Source organism: Notolepis coatsorum, assembly GCF_963971535.1.
Source record: "Notolepis coatsorum genome assembly, chromosome: 2".
Classification (NCBI taxonomy): Eukaryota; Metazoa; Chordata; class Actinopteri; order Aulopiformes; family Paralepididae; genus Notolepis; species Notolepis coatsorum.
Genome location: NC_140166.1, coordinates 200,280,552 through 200,299,745, shown reverse-complemented (window position 1 = coordinate 200,299,745; position 19,194 = coordinate 200,280,552). Strand labels below are relative to the sequence as shown.

The following is a 19,194-nucleotide window of genomic DNA, read 5'->3' as shown; positions in this document are numbered from 1 at the left end:
TGTCTGTCTGTCTGTATAGAATAGAATAGAATAGAATAGAAATACTTGTATTATCCCGTGGGAAATTTGACACTGCAAATCGCTCAACATTTAAACATTTAGACAGGACCGGTCACAAATTAGAATAATAACACAAATCAATCAAGTTGCCTAGGATAAGAGTAGAGTAAAATAGAATAAAAATGAAATAAAATATACAGAAATAAATACAGTAAAAATATACTGAGCATGGGGGAAGGGGGGGGGGTACAGGTAGTAAAAAACAACACAGCAGTGTAAACAATTTGGTCAATATAATTTAACTATCTAACTAAATTAAATATATATTCACAGTATTCACAGTGTCACATAAGGTGCAGTATGCTTCAGGTAGTGTATTGTCCTCCTTGGGTTCCTATTAGTCCAAGGTCAATGTCTGGCAGCCGTCGCTGCCCCCTGTTTTGGAGCCTGGAGCCTGGAGGCCGCTAGTCGTCTGTCTGTCTGTCTGTCTGTCTGTCTGTCTGTCTGTCTGTCTGTCTGTCTGTCTGTCTGTCTGTCTGTCTGTCTGTCTTAACTTTTATTCACCAGCTGGGCATGATAGCATTATGCTCTTTTTCAGCCATGCCCTACTTCAAACAACGTTTGTAACACATGCATACATGGGAGCTGGCCAGTACAACCAGTACAACCAGTCTCCTCTACTGTTGGCCACCGAGCAGTAGAGGATGATGTGCCTTGATCAAGCAGCACTAGGAGATGAGCTGCCTTGCTCAAGCAGCAGTAGAGGATGAGGTGCCTTGCTCAAGCAGCAGTAGGGAATGAGGTGCCTTGCTCAAGCAGCAGTAGGGGATGAGGTGCCTTGCTCAAGCAGCAGTAGGGAATGAGGTGCCTTGCTCAAGCAGCAGTAGGGAATGAGGTGCCTTGCTCAAGCAGCAGTAGAGGATGATGTGCCTTGCTCAAGGAGCAGTAGGGGATGAGGTGCCTTGCTCAAGCAGCAGTAGGGGATGAGGTGCCTTGCTCAAGCAGCAATAGAGGATGAGGTGCCTTGCTCAAGCAGCAGTAGGGGATGAGGTGCCTTGCTCAAGCAGCAGTAGGGAATGAGGTGCCTTGCTCAAGCAGCAGTAGGGGATGAGGTGCCTTGCTCAAGCAGCAGTAGGGGATGAGGTGCCTTGCTCAAGCAGCAGTAGGGGATGAGGTGCCTTGCTCAAGCAGCAGTAGGGAATGAGGTGCCTTGCTCAAGCAGCAGTAGGGGATGAGGTTTGACATGCATAACTCATGATGAAGATTTAGGACACGCTTAAAAGAACACGCCAACATTTTGGGACAACATTACGGTCTTCTCCAGAGAGAGACAAGAAGATAGATACCAGTTTCCGCTCTGTTCAGTAGAAAGCTATCTGGCTGCACGTTAGCCTAGCTTAGCACAATGAATGGAAGCGGACAGTGATGGGTAGCCTTTGGGAGAGGTGTTAGTTGGACAATGCCTAGGCTATCCGTCACTGTCCGCTTCCAGTCATTGTGCTAAGCTAGGCTAACGTGCAGCCTGATAGCTTTCTACTGAACGGAGAGGAAACCGGTATCTATCTTCTTGTCTCTCTCTGGAGAAGACGGTAAGCTAATTTCCCAAAATGTTGCCGTGTTTCTTTAAGACAAGCTTTCTCCAAGGTTTTGAAAATGTAGGGGAGACCTAGCTCGTCATGGAGCAGCCGAGGTACGAGAGAAAACTTGAGAGAACGCCAGCCTTTTTTTTTTCTATTCTTTTTTCAATCTCTACCAAATTAGTAGCAAAATTATTTAATCAAGGTCTTCTTAGTAATTGAATTGGTCATAGTGAGGTCAGTCAATCAATCAGAGGGCCCCTCGAAACATAATTGCAACCAACCAATCAGAGGGCCCGTTGAAATGACAATCATCACGTCAAACATAATTTAAACTGACCGGCAAAATTTCTAAATGGCTGTACAGGTTTGATTTAAGGTAAAGTAGAAGGGCCCCAAATTATTATTTGCCCTGAAAAGTCTAGAGACAGCCTCCTTCCCCTTTAACCTGCAACCTGAACCCATAAGTAGAACTACGCTGAACTATCTACAGTGCATCATCATTCAACATGACATAAAAACAATCAATGACAATTCAACACAATTGATCAATATCAGCATGTTTTAGTTAACTGAAAAATGTGGCAATTTAGTGGAACAAGATATAAAGCCAGGCAGACAGATCAAGACTTACCTCCACAATTAACCATGTTGTAATCATTGGGACTGTCAATTGGCCAACAGTCATATTCTGTGTTATCCAGGTCATGCCAGCAATTCACTCCCTGTAAGCCAGACAACAAGCTATAATTATATTCAAACAGGAATCCATTACAATCATCTATGAACTTATGAAGCAACATTAGCTTGTAAGTGTGTGTGTGCACATCATCAGGAAGATCTGAAAATGCATGTGAGAGTAATGTGTGCATAGTGAATTATAACTGAATCAGTGTTGGAATACATATAAAAAACTGAAGTAAAAAAATGAAATAAAATAAAATAAAATCTCCATATTTGTCTAAACCAAAATGAAGATGATAAATTGTCCAAAAGAGAAACAAAACAAACAAACAGCAACCCAGGTCAGCACCATTGCCAGACAAAAAAGAGGATGCTGTTTCAGACAACTTTGTAACATTATCGACTCTAAAATCACAAATATCCTATATCTCAGAGCGCTGTGTGCAGAAATCGCCCACACAATGTCCGTTGCCATGCTGTGGCAAGAATGCCAGGGGGTGAGAGCCAGACAACACCGTGCCTGCAGCCGCAACTGTTTCTGACAAGCCAACAAAAGCAAGGAGGCCCGGGAAACCCTCCAGCAGAAGGGGGGAAATGTGATTTGTCAATACACTGCCGTTTCGCCTGCCTTCGCTCTGTGCTACTGTATATCCTCAACGGTAGATTGTTTTCAGTTTTCTGTTGAGCCTACCTACCAACTAGTGCCTGGTAGTTACAGGTTTAACCGCAAGCCTACGTGATACTTAAACGCCATCCTCGCCTGCCCACCCCATATGGCACTAGCAGCTCCATCATATCACTGTACGTGTTGCCAATAGACCTATCCCAAACAGCATCCGTCCACAGGGTGTGGTAGACTTACCCAGAGGAGAGACAGGTAGATGGAGGTCACTGCCCAAAGAGCCATGAGGACTGCTGCTGCGCCGGTGGTGGTCATACAACTGTCTGACTGGATGAGTGAGAGGTTGACTGTGAGAGCGAGCACACGTGTGTGTGTGTGTGTGTGTAAGTAGGGGAGGTTTGTCACTTCCGGTTGAAAATAAAGGGCAAGATAAACACAGATGCACACTCAAATTGTGTGTGTGCGTATTGCTTTGGTTGTGTGTGTGTGTGTCCTGCCCCCTATTATTAGCGGAGCCACTGGAGCCCCCTTCGTCAAATCAAGAGAAGAGCTTCTCCAATCAGTGTTTGAGGATGGGCTCCTTCACAAGGGCTCCTTCCCCTCACATTCACCTTCACACAGACCGACAACACCACAGACACAACTCCAAAGATCTGCTTCCATATTCCTAAGGAATCTTGCTTCCGATTCTGGTGCCAAAGCCAGTACTTTAAAATGCCGCTGGTTCCTCTGAGATCTAGTTTTACTCTCAGGAGCGAGCACCTTTACTCAATGGCGTACACATATAAAGTGTTCTAAGGGTATGTGTAAGTATTTCAATTAGGGATGTCCGATATTATCGGCCTACCAATATTGGCATTAAAATGTGATATCAGAAAATATCGGTATCGGTTTTCAAAAAAAATAATTATTTTTATTTCTTTTACATTTCTATAACCTTTATTTACCCAGGCAAGCAAGTAAGAACAAATTCTAATTGTATTTATTGTCAAAAGTATGCATAATGTTATGTTAATTCCACAACAAGACATATAATGTTAATTACCTGAAATTATTCAGTTTTTTGGGGGGGGGTAACCCTGCATATATCGGTATCGGTTGATATAGGTATCGGAAATTAAGAGTTGGACAATATCGGTATATCGGTATCGGTAAAAAAGCCAATATCGAGCATCCCTAATTTCAATGCATCACAAGTGTCATGTGTTATCGACTCATATGATACACATGCCTTGAATCAGTAACCAACCTAAATAACAGGTGTGACAGGGCTGTCTCCAATTTACTACATGAAGAGACACATCTTCACGCTTCTAAAGGGTCACGTTATTTTATACATCATTACATTACATTGCATTATTTTATAACACACTGGTTCACCATGGCTGTATGTGTTGTGTATGTGTTGTATATGTGTTATGTATGTGTTATGTATCTGGAGCTGAAAGTTAGTATGTCACCGAAACTCGGTTCCATGGCGCCACATTCCGTCTCTACCTCCAAGCTGTTTGCATTGCACTTTGAGATTAAGGACAACCAACAGTACTTCTGAGTCTGACCATCTGTGAAATTTAATTGGCTTCTTGAGAACACATAATTACAGCACAGCTGTGGGAGAAAAAAAAAAGCATCACACCGCAGTTTAGGGTTTGTGTTTGAGGCAAGTTAAAGCAGCGAGCGACAGTCACGATAGCTCTGGGGTGGGGTGTTTTCACATGACCAAAATTCAAAGCAACGACTACTAGACCTTAAACTGGAACTCATAGTCATAATAGGCCAGTGCTGGGTCACTCCAAAGTCCAACGCTTCAGTTACAGTTGACAAGGACACCCTGGTTGCGCTTGTAAAATCAAGTCATTTCAACTCACACAACCACTTTAAAGGGTGATTAGGAACGTCATACTTGTAGATAATTTTAATTGTCAGAGAACAATGTAAACAATGGCTGTGGTTTCAGAGTGAACAGATGACTGGGAACAATGGGGTTCGTGAAGTGGTTGATTCAAGTGTTTAATCTTGGGGTGGGCAGGTTGCGAGAGCCGTTTGTAACTAAAAAGGGAATTAAGAGTATTCAAATGAAGTTGTTTTCTTTTAGAGTAGATCGTTTAATATTTACATTAAAATATGATCAATTAATTAATGTAAATGAATATATATTCTATATGTCCACATATTATAGCATGTTATATTTCACTAGTCTAGACCCTGTAATATTTCTTTAAACTGCAGTATTTTTCAGTTGAACTTAAATATTGAATATTAAATGTCCTATATAAACGTGGTCCTCACTTTTAAAACACCAGCAATTAGGGCAGTGTAGACTCAACTGTTAAATTGTGTGCTTATTTGACATAATTATGTGTGTTGGCTGAGTCTACATCATCCTCATTCTAAGCAGTTGAAAACCTTAGCGAGAGCACCTTTAATTCCAATGACGCTTTCAGCCCACAACAGGTGGTAATTAAGGCTTCGAAATTGCGACTCTGACACAAGTGCAGTGTTTGTCCAAATCCAAGGAGAAGACTGGACCTCCCTTTTAACTGGGGCTGCTTTTCCCAATCACTTGATTGACTCCATGGAAACCAAAGACTTAAAGGCCTTCCATTAGATTATCTAAATAGAACTAATCATTCTCAAGTACCACCTCTAAGGACATGCAATCTAGGGCAGTGATTAGGGTTGGGTATCGTAAAAAAAAAAATCAATTCTGGTGCCAAAGCCAATACATTTAAAATGACGCCAGTTCCTAAACGTTACCAAAATAGAAAAATTTCTTCTCAATAAAATAAAATAAAAATATGCAAACAATGAATACCAGATTAAACTTGCATAACATCTCATGTTCGCTCACTCTGTTCCCTCTGAAAACCAGCATCTCAGATGGAACATACCGGTATGGCCGCACCACACTGCTAACAGTACAAGTGCATTTTTATCTATTTGGTTTCATTACTGTACTTTAAAGTTTAGCCACGGAAACAGCTAGCAAAAAGAGCTTCAATTAGCCATTCGATTAGCAGGACGTAGGCTATTTCTTATTTTCCCTGGCTCTCCCTCAACCCTCATGATCATGGTGTTTATTTCAGTGATAGACATGAGTCGGTCTAGCTAGCATCAACCCTGTTGGAACCGGTGCCACTTGGTACTCGATACTCAGGACTCACTCCACTATGACTTTACTGTTGTGTACCGTCAGACGATCATTACGACCATGGCCCATTGCTTTCCAACATCTATTCCAGTGCCATAAATGGGTGTTATTAAAAGTAATTTGTAATAGACAGTACAGATGTTGAAACACAGTCCCCTTGGCTTTCATACCCCTAACAAAAACATATTCCCATCATTTTTGGTCACTGTGCATCATGGTAGTCAACCAACCAACTGTACCATGGTATTATATAAAGACAAAGGTTGCAGCATGGCGTACCATGGTAAATGATTGACACAATGGCCGGTACCATGGTAAAACTTTAAGAAAATACCATAAAATTAACTACCATGATACTCTTTTGTAAGGGACCTCAGGTCAAAACATCATAGTGTGGTCAAAGACCACGCCTGCTCCTGCAATTGTACCCTTCCTGTTTACAGCAGTGTAGCTCTCAAGCTCTCAGGCCATGCAGCCTCTAGTGCCAAACTCCAAGGAATGCCGTGATCCCTATCACAGTCCCAATCACAAACGGCAGATATGTACCATGTCCTGTTTACACTAACCATACATGACATATGTAGCATTCCGACGCGCTCCAGAAATGTGGAATCCAAAATGGCTTTAATGAAGTCCTTCCCTTTTTTTCAGATTTAAAAGGGGTGGTTTTACTAGCATAAATACTGTACAGCGGGTAAAAGAGGGGCGAGTTTCATTTGATCCTGTAAATGATTCATAATAATAATACGTCTTAGAGGGGACAGGGGGAGTTCCAGTCTCATTCAGTCATATCCTTCGTGGCTCCAGCTGACACACGCAGCGCTACACCCCCGTCAGGAATCCAGTGTGTTGCAACATACTTTTACAACCCCGCTCTCAGGTGAGTTGCTGTTGCATCAGAATGACAGCGGCCATTGATTGAGTCATAAAAAAGGAGATAGAAATGCCAGGGGGTAGAAAACAGGTTTCTGCTATTTCTGCTGCCGGGGTTCTCTGGATCTGTAACCTCTGTGTTGATGGAGGGAGATACCGTCGATTGGAGTGAATGAAGTGACTGCGTTATCTACTCCCATAGTGGCAAAATACCCTGCTTCGTTCCGACAAGCAAGGTTGCTGCAGTATTGACTTAAGCCCAGAACAATCAGATCATGCTGTCTTACAGATTATGTTAAAATAACTTACAGGATGCATGAGTACACATACTATACAGTACAGTTTACAGTATATTTCCCTTTGTTTAAAAACACAAATTCATCTTTAAAATAAAAAATTATAATAATATAAAATTGTTTTAAATAAAATACAGTATGCTAGAACCTGACTTTAAAGACTTTAACCGTTTCATCCGTGACAGTACTGCCTAGTCAGCCCACCTGACTGTTCCATATGTATATTTAAAAGATCTACATTACAGAGAAAGTAGAATCCTCTCGAGTCTTTTTCTTCTTTAATTAAATCTTTACCTTTTTTTACTCAAGGTAATAAGGAGAAATGTAACGATGTGTACTTCATATCGGAATCTTTTCTCAACCAATACCCCCGAATGAAATACACTGGAAGCGTAGGCGGAATGTCCATGCGTAAAACACACCAATCACAGGGTTTTTGAATGTATTCTGTCCGGGCGGCGCTGCAAGTGAATTTCCCAGTGTACTTCTATGGAGTCCTCATCCCACTTTCCAAGAAAATAGCCCGGATGCAGATTTCAATGCCACCCCTCTGTGAGCATGTGAACAGTAGTGCCCGTTAACATGGGGCGTCGAAAGGAAGCTGGTGCTGTTCAGCGTCCGTTCCAAGCTCGGTCCGCTTCCGCTGTGTTTCAGCACTTAAGACCGCCATATTCCTCCGAGTCTATAATGGCACATAGAAGGCCACTCATTCCAAGTCCAGTCCTGCAGTGCTGCAGGCCGTCTGTCCCTTCAATCCAATTCCGCTGCCCTGAAGACAGCAATGTCCTGTGTGAGATCCACTGGGGGATAGAGCGGTGCCCTTTTACCTTGTATCTACGGTCCATTTACATCATCAAGTGGATGTCCAACCGGACCTGGGTGGAACCTCTGGGGTGTCTCAAGAAGAGTCGTCGATAGGTCCTCCGGGTCAGGTCTTGAGCATGTTCTGGTCGTCGCTCTTGGCCTCCTCGGAGGGCGGCTGGCTGTTGCCGGTCTCCTGGCCGGAGCTCAGCGGCCTGGAGTTGGCCTTGACCGACCGCTGGTGGCGAGTGCCGTTGCAGACGCAGCGGAGGAGGTTCTTGAAGGTGGTCCACATCTCCTCGTCCTTATAGGAGTAGATGCAGGGGTTCATGACCGAGTTGAGCACGGCCAGGAGCAGAAGCCAGCGCTTGAAGCGCAGTACCCCGCACTGCTCACAGTGGAGGCCATCCAGCAGTAGGACCACCAGGCCTGGGGTCCAGCAGAGCACAAAGGCTCCTATAAGAAAACAAATTACAAACAAAGTTAGAGGGCTGCTGCATGCCGGCTTTATTGAAGACTTGATTGTGATTGTGGAATTATAAGCTTGTATCTGACATTTTGGTGAAAGATTATGGTAGTTATTCATATAATATTTATTATATTTATTGTAACATATATTATAACCGATAGGGAATACATACCCTCATCTGCACCTTTGTTTACACTGTTTATTCTTCTCATATTTTTATATTCTGATTTACTTTTATTGCCATTATTTATGTCTTTCTACCATTACCTTGCCCATACCTGTACCTCCTTTCCCCCCTCCTGCTGATGATGCCCGAATTACCCCAAGGGGCCCAATAAAGAAACATCTTATATTATCTTATCTTATAATGTAACTCTGCAAACAGTCTACTCAATGTCTCAAAACTACTCAGAATGGAGATAGAACCTTATAGATCCAAACCATTTTGTTTTCTGAGAGGAACTAGCTATTTAACGGCAAATTATGAGGAAACCATTGTGTGCAAATATGTAGTAGTACTAGTAATTAAAGCTAAATCATTGTCCGTTTGATGTTCTGAAGTAGAACCGCAAAAGGAGGTTCTTACACCATACATCTACTGTGAGTTACATTAAAATGTAAGGCATCAAAAGGGCTGTGTGGTAATGTCCTCCTCGGGTAAGAAGAAAGATATCTTTATTAAACACAAGATCACCATTGTTTCGAAAGGAATAATGCTTGTCTTTTTGCATATCTCGGTTTTTGTGTGGTAAATAAATACTATCTCAGGCACTCACTCACTGTTTGTCTAAACAGGGCTACAGTTCCCAGCAAAATTAGTCACACATTTCAAACATGTTAGGGCACAAAGGAAGGACTTGATGGAAGATTTCTCTGACTGAGGAGAAGGCGCAAGTAACAACTTGTCTTTGTTAAGAACAAAAACACAGGATTTTTTCCTCTCTCCCTCTCTTTCTCTCTCCCTCCCTCTCTCCCCCATACACTACACTCAGACTACAGGTCTGGTAGAAGTTCTGGCCTCAATTGATCTTGTGTGTTTCACTCTTGTGGAGATTTGAAAGTAAAAAGGCTCCCCGGATTTTACACTGAAACCCCATCAAATGGGACTCCACTGGCATTATATCCTCCTCGTTTTAAAGTGTACTTTCATTCCCTCTAATCTTTGACAGAGAGAGAAAAAAAAAACATCTGGGTTTTGAAGGCAAGCATGTTTCTAGCACATGTGCGCCTTTGGTTGTGCAGTATTCAGGATCTCTGGGGGGGGGGGGGGGGGGGGTCGCCTAATTCATGAATAACAAGAACAGTCAGTTCTACATACAGATTGGTGAGATGATTAGGCTCTCATTCCCTCAGACATGATTGAAATCAATGAATTTAGCCAAGTACATGGATGCTGTGTTCATTTGTGTACTAAGACAATACCACTAAATAACGTTAAACGATTAAAAGATATGCATAAAGTGCATATATACCTGTCTTGGAGCTCACATGACTCAGCTTGCATGGGTCACGTACAGATATAGGTACCATTAGGAATATCTCACCAAAATGCTCTGTCAAATATCTTCAGAAAAAGTAATTCGCTACATCATTCATCATCCTCATTCATGAAAACCCATTTACAGAACACACGGTTCAGTACGTACCTCGGTTTTGGGGTCACGGTTCGGTACAACAGGACAAATATATTATAATGATTATTATATATTTATTATATAAGTATAGTATTACTCTAGAAGTGAAACTGAAACTTAAAAAGCAGACACCGGTGTCTGCTTTTTAAGTTTCAGTTTCACTTCTAGAGTAGATTTAACTTCATGTGAAGCAGAGAAAGAAGACTCTAGAGACGAGATAACATCTTACACAACAATGGCAGAGGATTTATCAATATTTTGGATTTAAACACTGCAGCAGCTCGACTGGAGAGGAGCTTAGAAGACCAGTCCAGATCAGCAAAAGTATGTTTAATTTTTATTCTCGGATCAACTGTGAGGGGAAAGTAGTGCGGTAGAAAGTTGGTGTGTGGGTGTCTTTCCATTGGTTAACATTATTTAGGCGAACAAGAAAAGGATGGACGTTGGACCCTGATGTAAACAAGACGAAAGTCTTTCTCTGGTCTGCAGATTGTATGTAGTGATGCACCGATGTGAAAATTGTGGCCGATACCGATAACCGATATTAATATTGCTGTTCTGGCCGATACCGATATTTACCGATGTCGATATCTCTGTATAGAAAACACTTTTTTATGATAATCAAATAAAGAGCTATTTTCCAAAACGCATAATTTTTTTTTACTTTTGTAACTTATTTTCAGAAATGACTGATATTTTGAAACTATTTAAGGCCAAAACATGTAAAAAGAAGAAAAAAAAGATAATTTTTTATTTATTTTTTAATATCGGCCCTATCTTGATATCGGACCGATACCGATGTGTAAAAAAACGGCCATATCGGCCGATATTATATCGGCGGCCGATATATCGTGCATCACTAATTGTATGTATTGAGCTGTACTGTACTGTACCCATTCTGCAATCTGTTAATAAACTTTTCAATCAATCAATCAATTCAGCCTATTGTAATGACCCTGCTGTGTAAAACATATAATTAATTCATGGTTTTGTTTCAGGGACATATGTAGTAAGGGGGAGGGGAGAAACAGCCCAGTGCAAATTGCGCGGTTGTTCATTTGTTCTGTTGGCTTGTCATCATGCCTTTACAAGCTTCAACGTTTTATTCATCATCTAAATGTGGCAATACAAGCTTGATATTCAACATTAAAAACCAAAGTAAGCCAGTGTAAATTTTAAGATCAAAGTAAGCCAGTGTAAATTTAAGTAAAGATATTGAGCATACATTTGTAAAATGTGCAACCCTAGTTTCACCTAGTTTCGTATGAGACATATTCGTCGTCTGTACCGTGAAGTCGCGGGACGAATACACGTACCGTTACACCCCTACCACGCACAGTTAGTACTTTCATTTTTCTAATCTTTGACATAGAGCGAAAACAAAAACGTGGCAAGCATGTTTCTAGCAGCTCTCTGATTATTTCCGTCTTGATGACAACTCCTATCAAGTATCATTACACAAAATCTTTGGGTAACATTATCGCTTCTCATATCTTGTCATACCACTGCTAAGCTGATGACACTCAACTCTTCCTCTCCTTTCCTCCCTCAGATCATAGTCTTGGATCTCGGCCTGCCTGGATGACAACCAACCACCTCAAACTAAACCAGAGGAAAATGGAGCTACTTCACTTTCCGGCTAAATCCTCCCTACTGACCAACCTTTCAATCACCATGGAGAATGATGTAGCCATGGCTCCGTGCCCGACCGCCAAGAACCTAGGTGTGGTCCTTGACGACCAGCTGGACTTCTCAGCCCACATTGCCTCAACAACCAGAACCTGCAGATTCTTCATGAGCAACGTCAGAAGGATCCACACGTCTGACAAAAGAAGCCACCCAACTCCTCCTGCAATCAACAGTCATGCCATGCCTTGACTATTGTAGTGCTCTGCTAGCTGGTCTACCAGCTTGCACCACCAAGGCGATTCTATTCATACACAATGCAGCGGCTCGCCTGATCTCCAACCTAGAAAAGTCAGCCCACGTCACTCCACTTCTCAGAGAGCTGCACTGGCTTCCCATTGCAGCAGGAATCTGTGTCAAGTTTCTTGACCTAGCATACCGTGCTACAAAGGGAACAGCTCCCTCCTACCTCCAGTAAATGGTCTCTAACCTTCGGACGGGCGTCCCCCAGGGCTCTGTCCTTGGACCCCTCCTCTTCTTCCTCTATACAAAATCTCTGTGTAACATTATCACGTCTAGGGCTACCGCATTATCGCTATCAGGTCATGTTCACCGCAGAGTCAAGCTGATTACCGCATCACCGGCTGTTTTATTATTACTATAATTGTGTATAGCCTATTTTCTTCATGCCATGTGTTCGAAAGTTTCCACTCGCAGTTGCGCAGTTAACATTCTGATCGAACCCCAGAACGTGCTTTGCTGCTACGGAAAGTTTCCGCTTTGAAATCTGCTAAAAAACATGGAACCAACAACCTCAAACTGAACCTTAGCAAAACAGAACTGCCGTCCAAATCCTCCCCGCTGACTGACCTTTCCATCACAGTGGAACATGTAGCTGTAGCCTCGTCCCGACTGCCAAGAACCTTGGTGTAGTCCTCGATGACCGGCTGAACTTCTCCGCTCACATCGCTGCAACGACCAGAACCTGCAGGTTCCTCCTGAGCAATGTCAGAAGGATCCGCCCCTTCCTGACAAAAGAAGCCACCCAACTCCTTGTCCAATCAACAGTCATATCTCGCATCGACTACTGCAATGCACTGCTTGCTGGTCTACCGACCACCGCCACCAAGCCTCTTCAACTCATTCAGAACGCAGCCGCCTGTCTGATCTCCAACATACCAAAGTCAGCCCATATTACCCTGCTTCTTAGGGACCTGCACTGGCTCCCCATCGCCATACAAATTCGCTTCAAGGTCCTCAACCTGGCATATCGCACAGCGAAGGGAATGGCTCCCGCCTATCTCCAGTCAATGGTCTCTAATTACACACCCTCAAGACCCCTCCGCTCTACATCCTCTGGCCGCCTCAGACCCACTCCTATCCGAGTTCCGGGAGGGTCATCAAAGAGAAGCCGCCTATTCTCGGTCCTCGTTCCACAATGGTGGAACGAACTTCGTTATCACCACAGTTAGGACAGCCGAAACCCGATCAATCTTTCACCGTCAACTAAAAATACACTTCATCAATATCTGAAATGAATAAAACAAATAAATAAATACAAATACAAATTTAAAAAACGTCTTACCGTCTTATACTATCATGCACTCTACCTATACTAAATATGTCTTTACTACTACCACTACTGCACTCAACACTGCAGCACCCAAGTTTCAGCACTGTTTTGATGAACATTGTTACTCAGCTGTAAGTGTTGTACCCTTCCTGCTGACTTGTCGTACAGAACTTGTAAATCGCTTTGGATTAAAGAGTCAGCTAAATGACTAAATGTAAATGTAACTACACACCCTCAAGACCCCTACACTCTGCATCTTCCGGCCACCCGAGACCCACTCCTCTTCTGGCTCCTGGAGGGTCATTGAAACGAAGCAGGCTATTCTCCGTCCTGGCTCCACAGTGGTAGAATGAACTTACCACCACAATCATAACAGCTGAAACCCGTCCAATCTTCCGCCGTTGACTAAAAACAACTTTTCAATCAATATCGGAGTTTTAAAAAAATGTATGAACCTTCTTACTGTCTTTACTACTATGTACTATGCTACTGTATCTATACTACCATCTACTATGCACTACTATGCCTATACTAATGTCTATACTATAGTATGCTACCATGCCTATACTACTATGCACTCCAAGTGAAGCACTCCACTGCTAGACGAACAACAGCACTTTCCCTTAACCCCCAGAGGTGAACCCTCTTGCCGACTTGTGGTACACAATTTGTAAGTCACTTTGGATAAAAGCGTCAGCTAAATGACTAAATGTAAAATCACTTCTCTACAACCAAAAATCGGCCTTCTTTAGCCAACATTTCTACAGTGCACCCAATCACTGTAATCTACTGGTTACACGACAGCATGTGTATGTATATCCCAAAGAAATCTCTGAACTGGTTTATCCTGTTGTTTTTTCTGCTTGTGCCTGTGCATAATTGTATCCAACTGAAACAGGAGTTAAGAATTTTTGTGCTTCATGTAACCCCAATAACGGGGCCCAATTCCCTGGCTCTTAAAACCCTCAAATGAGAGGCTTTGAGATTATTAAACTTTTTTTCCCCTCTTCTCGCCACCATATTCCTGCCATGTTTATTGTGCCACACAATGCTTTCTCACATGACAATTTCAAGCGTGTTTTCAAGAGCTGATAAGCTTATGAGCAACTATTTGAGGCTGGCATAAGTCATTCAATGTGTGCAGTTGGTTTTCCATGTGAGCAAATTAGATCTAGTCTGGTCAATTTGCATTCTAACTCTCATCGACACTCTTATTTCTCCTTGTAATTTTTTTTTTAAAACCAAATTCATTTGTGGAATATTAAAAACAATCACGTTTTCCATTTGCTCAGTGATGAAGAAATTGTATTTGTTAACCATGAAAATACAATTACTAGTACTATGGCATGTGGGGCCCTTTGAGGTGTAACTGTGATAATACAAATAAACTTGACATCCACAAATCAATGTGGGAAAAGTTCTGCTTGCTTAAAAAAAAACTAAAAACAGAGAGTGAGAGAAAGAAAGAAAGAAAGACTATATTCCCAATGGATGCACTTTTATCACTACAATAGCGCCACAACAATCTCAACAGGGAATTTGAGGAGACGACAATTGGAGCGACAACAGTTCAACGGGCTAAACGAGACAATGGGGGCATCTGAAAGGGATTGGGAATTGCAGCCTAGTCGCAGAGCCTTCAAGTATAGGTTCTTTTAGTCGGGGTGGGGGGTGGGGGGGTGGGGAGGGTTCTTCAGTGGAGGCCGCAGACCATGCAGTCTCAAGAGCGGTGCAGCCGGTATGCTTAGCAGGCCGAGGAGCTCAGTGTCCTTGCAGAGAGATAATTACACAGCACAGACTCCCATAAAGACACTGTGTACGGAGACAGACAGCTCCTGCACTCTGTGTACGGAGATAGACAGCTCCTGCACTCTGTGCAAAAAATCTGAGGAACTGCGACACGTTTTTCTTTTCTTTTTCTTTTTTCTCCCGTGTCTGGGAAGACTGAAAACGAACCATTGCAAACAGAGTTTGAGAGACTTCAACATGTCGAGGTTGAGGTTGATAGCAATCAAACTAGTCTGACCCACAGAGCTATGCTAAAGAGGAAGGGGGGGGCGGGGCGTGGTCTGGAGTATTAACAGATCCTGTTTCAACGCTCCATATACACCTTAAGTCAAAGGGGCCCGGGACAGGATTCTCAGACGGCCTTATCTGGGACGTGAATGAGTGTGATAAACGATAAACGATAAACCCAAGGCTTTTTGTCACTGTCCTGTCCTTTAGATTCCACAAACTCTCGATGAGAGGAATGCTTGGTAGAATTCTAAGCACTTGTGCTAAAAACAAAATGTCAGTAGTGCAATTGGTACATTTGATCTCGGTGCACATACTGTGCCACCGAGGGGAACAGTGAAATGAACGGGACAGGATGCCAAGAGAGAATGGTTTAGTGGGTTAGTTAGAACCCTTCGTTTCTGGAGCCATAATATGACCATGCTGGCCTGGGACAGAATCCTGCCAAATCCTTCTCTCCCATTTCTCTAGTACTCCATCCTTTCATCTCTGAAACAGCATGTTTTTTGGTCAATTGATCTAAATATACGTTTTTACTTAAGAGAGCAAAACGCATACGTCTCGCGAGGTTCAATAGTAAGCGCTGACCACACACTCACAGAGTGAATTACAGACGTTGTGAATATAGTGTGAATGCAGCATTGTGTCTCTGTGTTTTCCCTTCATCAGGGGTTTGACCCCGTTCCTATCAGGAAAACGCAGATTAGGATCCCCTGTGTGTTCAGCACTGCTTCTTCAGTGAGTGGCGTTTAACCGCGTGGTTTGGACTTGGCGACAGCTCGTGGAGTATCTATTTCCTGACTACAGGATGACGGCACACAAACAACGCTGCTGATGACAAATGTGTTGACTACAAGGGAGGCACCGCCGAATGCTGGTGCAGGTTACGATATTGTACCAGAGTGTCCGTTGTCTAAGAATGTCTTCAATAAGAAACAATAGAAAAGCCAATACCAAGAGGCGTGTGCACACACAGTACAACCATGGCAGAAATCATAGCAAAGCACCTTGATTTTCTGCATTATTGAGACAAAAAGACATCAAAGAGATATCCAACGATGAAAGCGGTTTGGTCCAGTGACCCCAAATTGGAGTCTGTCTCTATCGATCTATAAAAAGTATACGGTCCAGTAAAAGTAGTGGATTGCAACTCTGCAGGTATCTACTGAATATCAGAATCTCTTATCTGCAAATGGCATCAATGCAGCCACTACTCTTTCATGAAAAGGTGTCGCTTGACCGACAGGGTGTGTGTGTGTGTGTGATGTCCTCCATACCTACCGAGCACAGTCATAACCGTCTTGATCAGCTTGATGGACGTCCTCTTGCGGTTGATGGAGCCGCAGGATGGCGTAAGCACCGCCGTCTTCCTCTTGACGTAGGTGTAAATCCTGGTGTAGATGGCCACCATGACCAAGAACGCCACCAGATTGGACACCGACCAGAAGACCACGTAGCTCCTACGGAAGATGGGCGCCAGCTGGGAGCACCTCTCCAGGTCGCAGATGCAGTTCCAGCCCAGGCTGGGCACAGCGCCCATGAAGATGGAGATGGCCCACACCACCACAATCAGCAGGATCACCCGCCGCCTGGTCAGGTTGCCGTGGGCCTTCCAGTTCATGACGGAGATGTAGCGCTCCAGGGCGATCACCAGCAGGTTGGACAGCGACGCCGAGAGGCTGGTGTCTAGAAGGCCCTGGCGGATGAAGTAACCCGTGACCGTCAGCTTCCTGGACAACTGCCCCGTGTTGAACATGAGGTAGATGTACGCGATGCCGGCGAGGAAGTCCGAGGCGGCGAGGTTGGCGAGGAGATAGTAGAAGGGGTAGTGGAAGCGCTTGTTAGTGATGATGGCGGCGACGACCATGGCGTTGGCGACCAGGATGAAACAGCAGAAGAAAGAGCCCACCACCTGGACCAGGATGAGCTGAGTGCCGTCCCATTCCTTCCTTTCCGAATTGCTGTTGTTGTAGAAGAAGCCCATGGGCTTGTCGTAGTGGCACTGGTTTGCCATCTCCACGCAGGGGGGGGGGCAGTCTGTGGAATGAGGCAAGAGCAGAAACCAATTGGCTACCATTTACCAAGTGAGGGAAAAGCTGGGGAAGCTTTGGATTGCATTTCAAAACTACACTTGATTTTGTAATTCAGTCCGTCATGCAGTAACAAGTTGGGGGTGTGGGAGTGAGGGTAATGAAAATTCACAATCAAAATGTTTTAATAAACCAGGTCTTTGCACAGTGTCAATTTCTCCAAGGACGAATATCTTCTGGCCTGGAGGAGATTAGATAACTCTGCTCCAAAGGGCAGTTCACATGTCAAAAGCATTTTTACTGAAGACAGCTGCTTATACGTTAATCATGCAATTACTGCACTTTAGGCTATTGTCTGCAGTTAGTAAGACAGCGATAAAAATAGAGTAAAAAAACAATGACTTCACTCAAATAACATGATAAATAACCTAACTTTATTGTTATTATGTTTGTTATTTATTTCCTAAATCCTGCAATGCAGTGGCCTACTGTACCTTTATGATCTATAAAAAAAAATGCTATTAGTATTTTGCAGAAGAAATAAGACTACTCCCTATTGTAGTGTTTGCCATGTCAATAGACGAGAAGATCATTGCCACATTTGAATGAATTGAGGCAGACAGTAGCCTAGTTTGCAGGCTCCAAAATGTTATGAATGACCAAATACAGAACATAGCCTGATAAAGACAAGGTTTCTGTCATCTTTGTCGAAAGTGGCCAACACGCAAACGTAGAGCTGCTGAAACCTTTCAAACAAATAATAAAAAGGTTGCCTGTACATAAATAAAGTGGCCTATCTACCAAGGTGATCTTACCTGTCGGGTATTTTATTCCGTTGTAATTCTTCTCAATAAAAGTCGCAGTTTATTCCTCGTCGTGTTACAGGACTTCTCAGCACCATTCTGTCGGAGGAGCGACTTTCTCCAGGGACATGACAACAATGAATGAGCAGCAAGTTAGTTAACACGGGCAGACACTTCTACAGCTCACATGACGTGGAGGGCGTGTGCCGCGGAATCTCATATCTCACACAGTGCTGCTGCTGCAGGAGCGGATTCCTGTAGATCTGCGCGGTTGACCGCATGGGGCCCCATGTTAGAGCAGTTCCCCGCAGTACGCTATACTATCATTTCTCCAACAGCTTTTTATGTTGTGTTGTAGCAATGCCCGTGACTCTCGCATGGGCTATTTAGCCCAAACAAACCCATCTATAGGTCGACATCCTAAAGTTAGAGGTGACAGTGGCTCAGGAGGAGGTTCGGTTACCACTCCTCCCGGGCAGCGTGTCGAAGTGTCCCTTGAGCAAGACACTTTAACCACTATAACTGCTCCTGACTTGCATGGTTGCCTCTGCCGTCGGTGTGTGAATGAATGGGTAAATTCTTGTGAGGCACAAATTGTAAATCGTTTGGATAAAAGCATGTTAAATGCATCATTTGTTCCGTCGTCTATGGTGAGAAGTGTTAAAACGTATCCATATCGGTCAAACCTGCTCCATGTTACAACACGTCCCACAGCATCAGGACAGGTCAGTGTAGCTGTTGTGTCCTCCAGCACGGTGTGACTGGGAAACCCTGTCATGAAACACACCAGTTAGCCTGAGTGATATCACATAAGTAGGCCTCATCTATCAAAAAAAAAATATATATAGCAGGACATGTCATTTTTTTGTGCAATACCAGTGGTAATAACGGTATACAGTATATATAATACTGTTATTAACACTTTTGATATATATATATATATATATATATATATATATATATATATATATATATATATATATATATATATATATATATATATAAATAAACTAAAAGGAGAAAACCTTCAAAGGAAAGA

General features: G+C 43.1%; 2 protein-coding genes across 2 annotated transcripts in view; both read right to left on the bottom strand.

Moving 5' to 3' along the window:
* LOC311223690 (atrial natriuretic peptide receptor 2-like) overlaps positions 1–3,168 on the bottom strand; it is a gene marked incomplete at its 5' end in the record, with an annotated part of 29,943 nt that extends 26,775 nt beyond the window's left edge. Inside the window, 2 exons of the mRNA XM_084308462.1 lie at positions 2,212–2,302; positions 3,124–3,168. Coding sequence (XP_084164588.1) covers positions 2,212–2,302; positions 3,124–3,168 — 136 coding nt within the window. The remainder of the gene's footprint in view (positions 1–2,211; positions 2,303–3,123) is intronic.
* Positions 3,169–3,958: 790 nt separating this feature from the next.
* On the bottom strand, positions 3,959–18,305 carry lpar3 (lysophosphatidic acid receptor 3). The gene is made up of 3 exons (XM_084337996.1): positions 18,168–18,305; positions 16,604–17,359; positions 3,959–8,460 (listed from the first exon to the last, which is right to left on the bottom strand). Exons 2-3 carry the CDS (start codon positions 17,334–17,336, stop codon positions 8,132–8,134), a joined length of 1,062 nt encoding a protein of 353 aa, XP_084194122.1. The 5' UTR covers positions 17,337–17,359; positions 18,168–18,305; the 3' UTR covers positions 3,959–8,131.
* Between the last annotated feature and the right edge of the window lie 889 nt (positions 18,306–19,194).

Bases quoted from the DNA above. Each gene is read 5' to 3' on its own strand.
- lpar3 (XM_084337996.1), bottom strand. From the start codon at position 17,336: ATGGCAAACCAGTGCCACTACGACAAGCCCATGGGCTTCTTCTACAAC. The intron at 8,461-16,603 runs GTAGGTATGGAG...GTTTTCTTATAG, and splicing joins GACGGTTATGACTGTGCTCG to GAGCCTTTGTGCTCTGCTGG.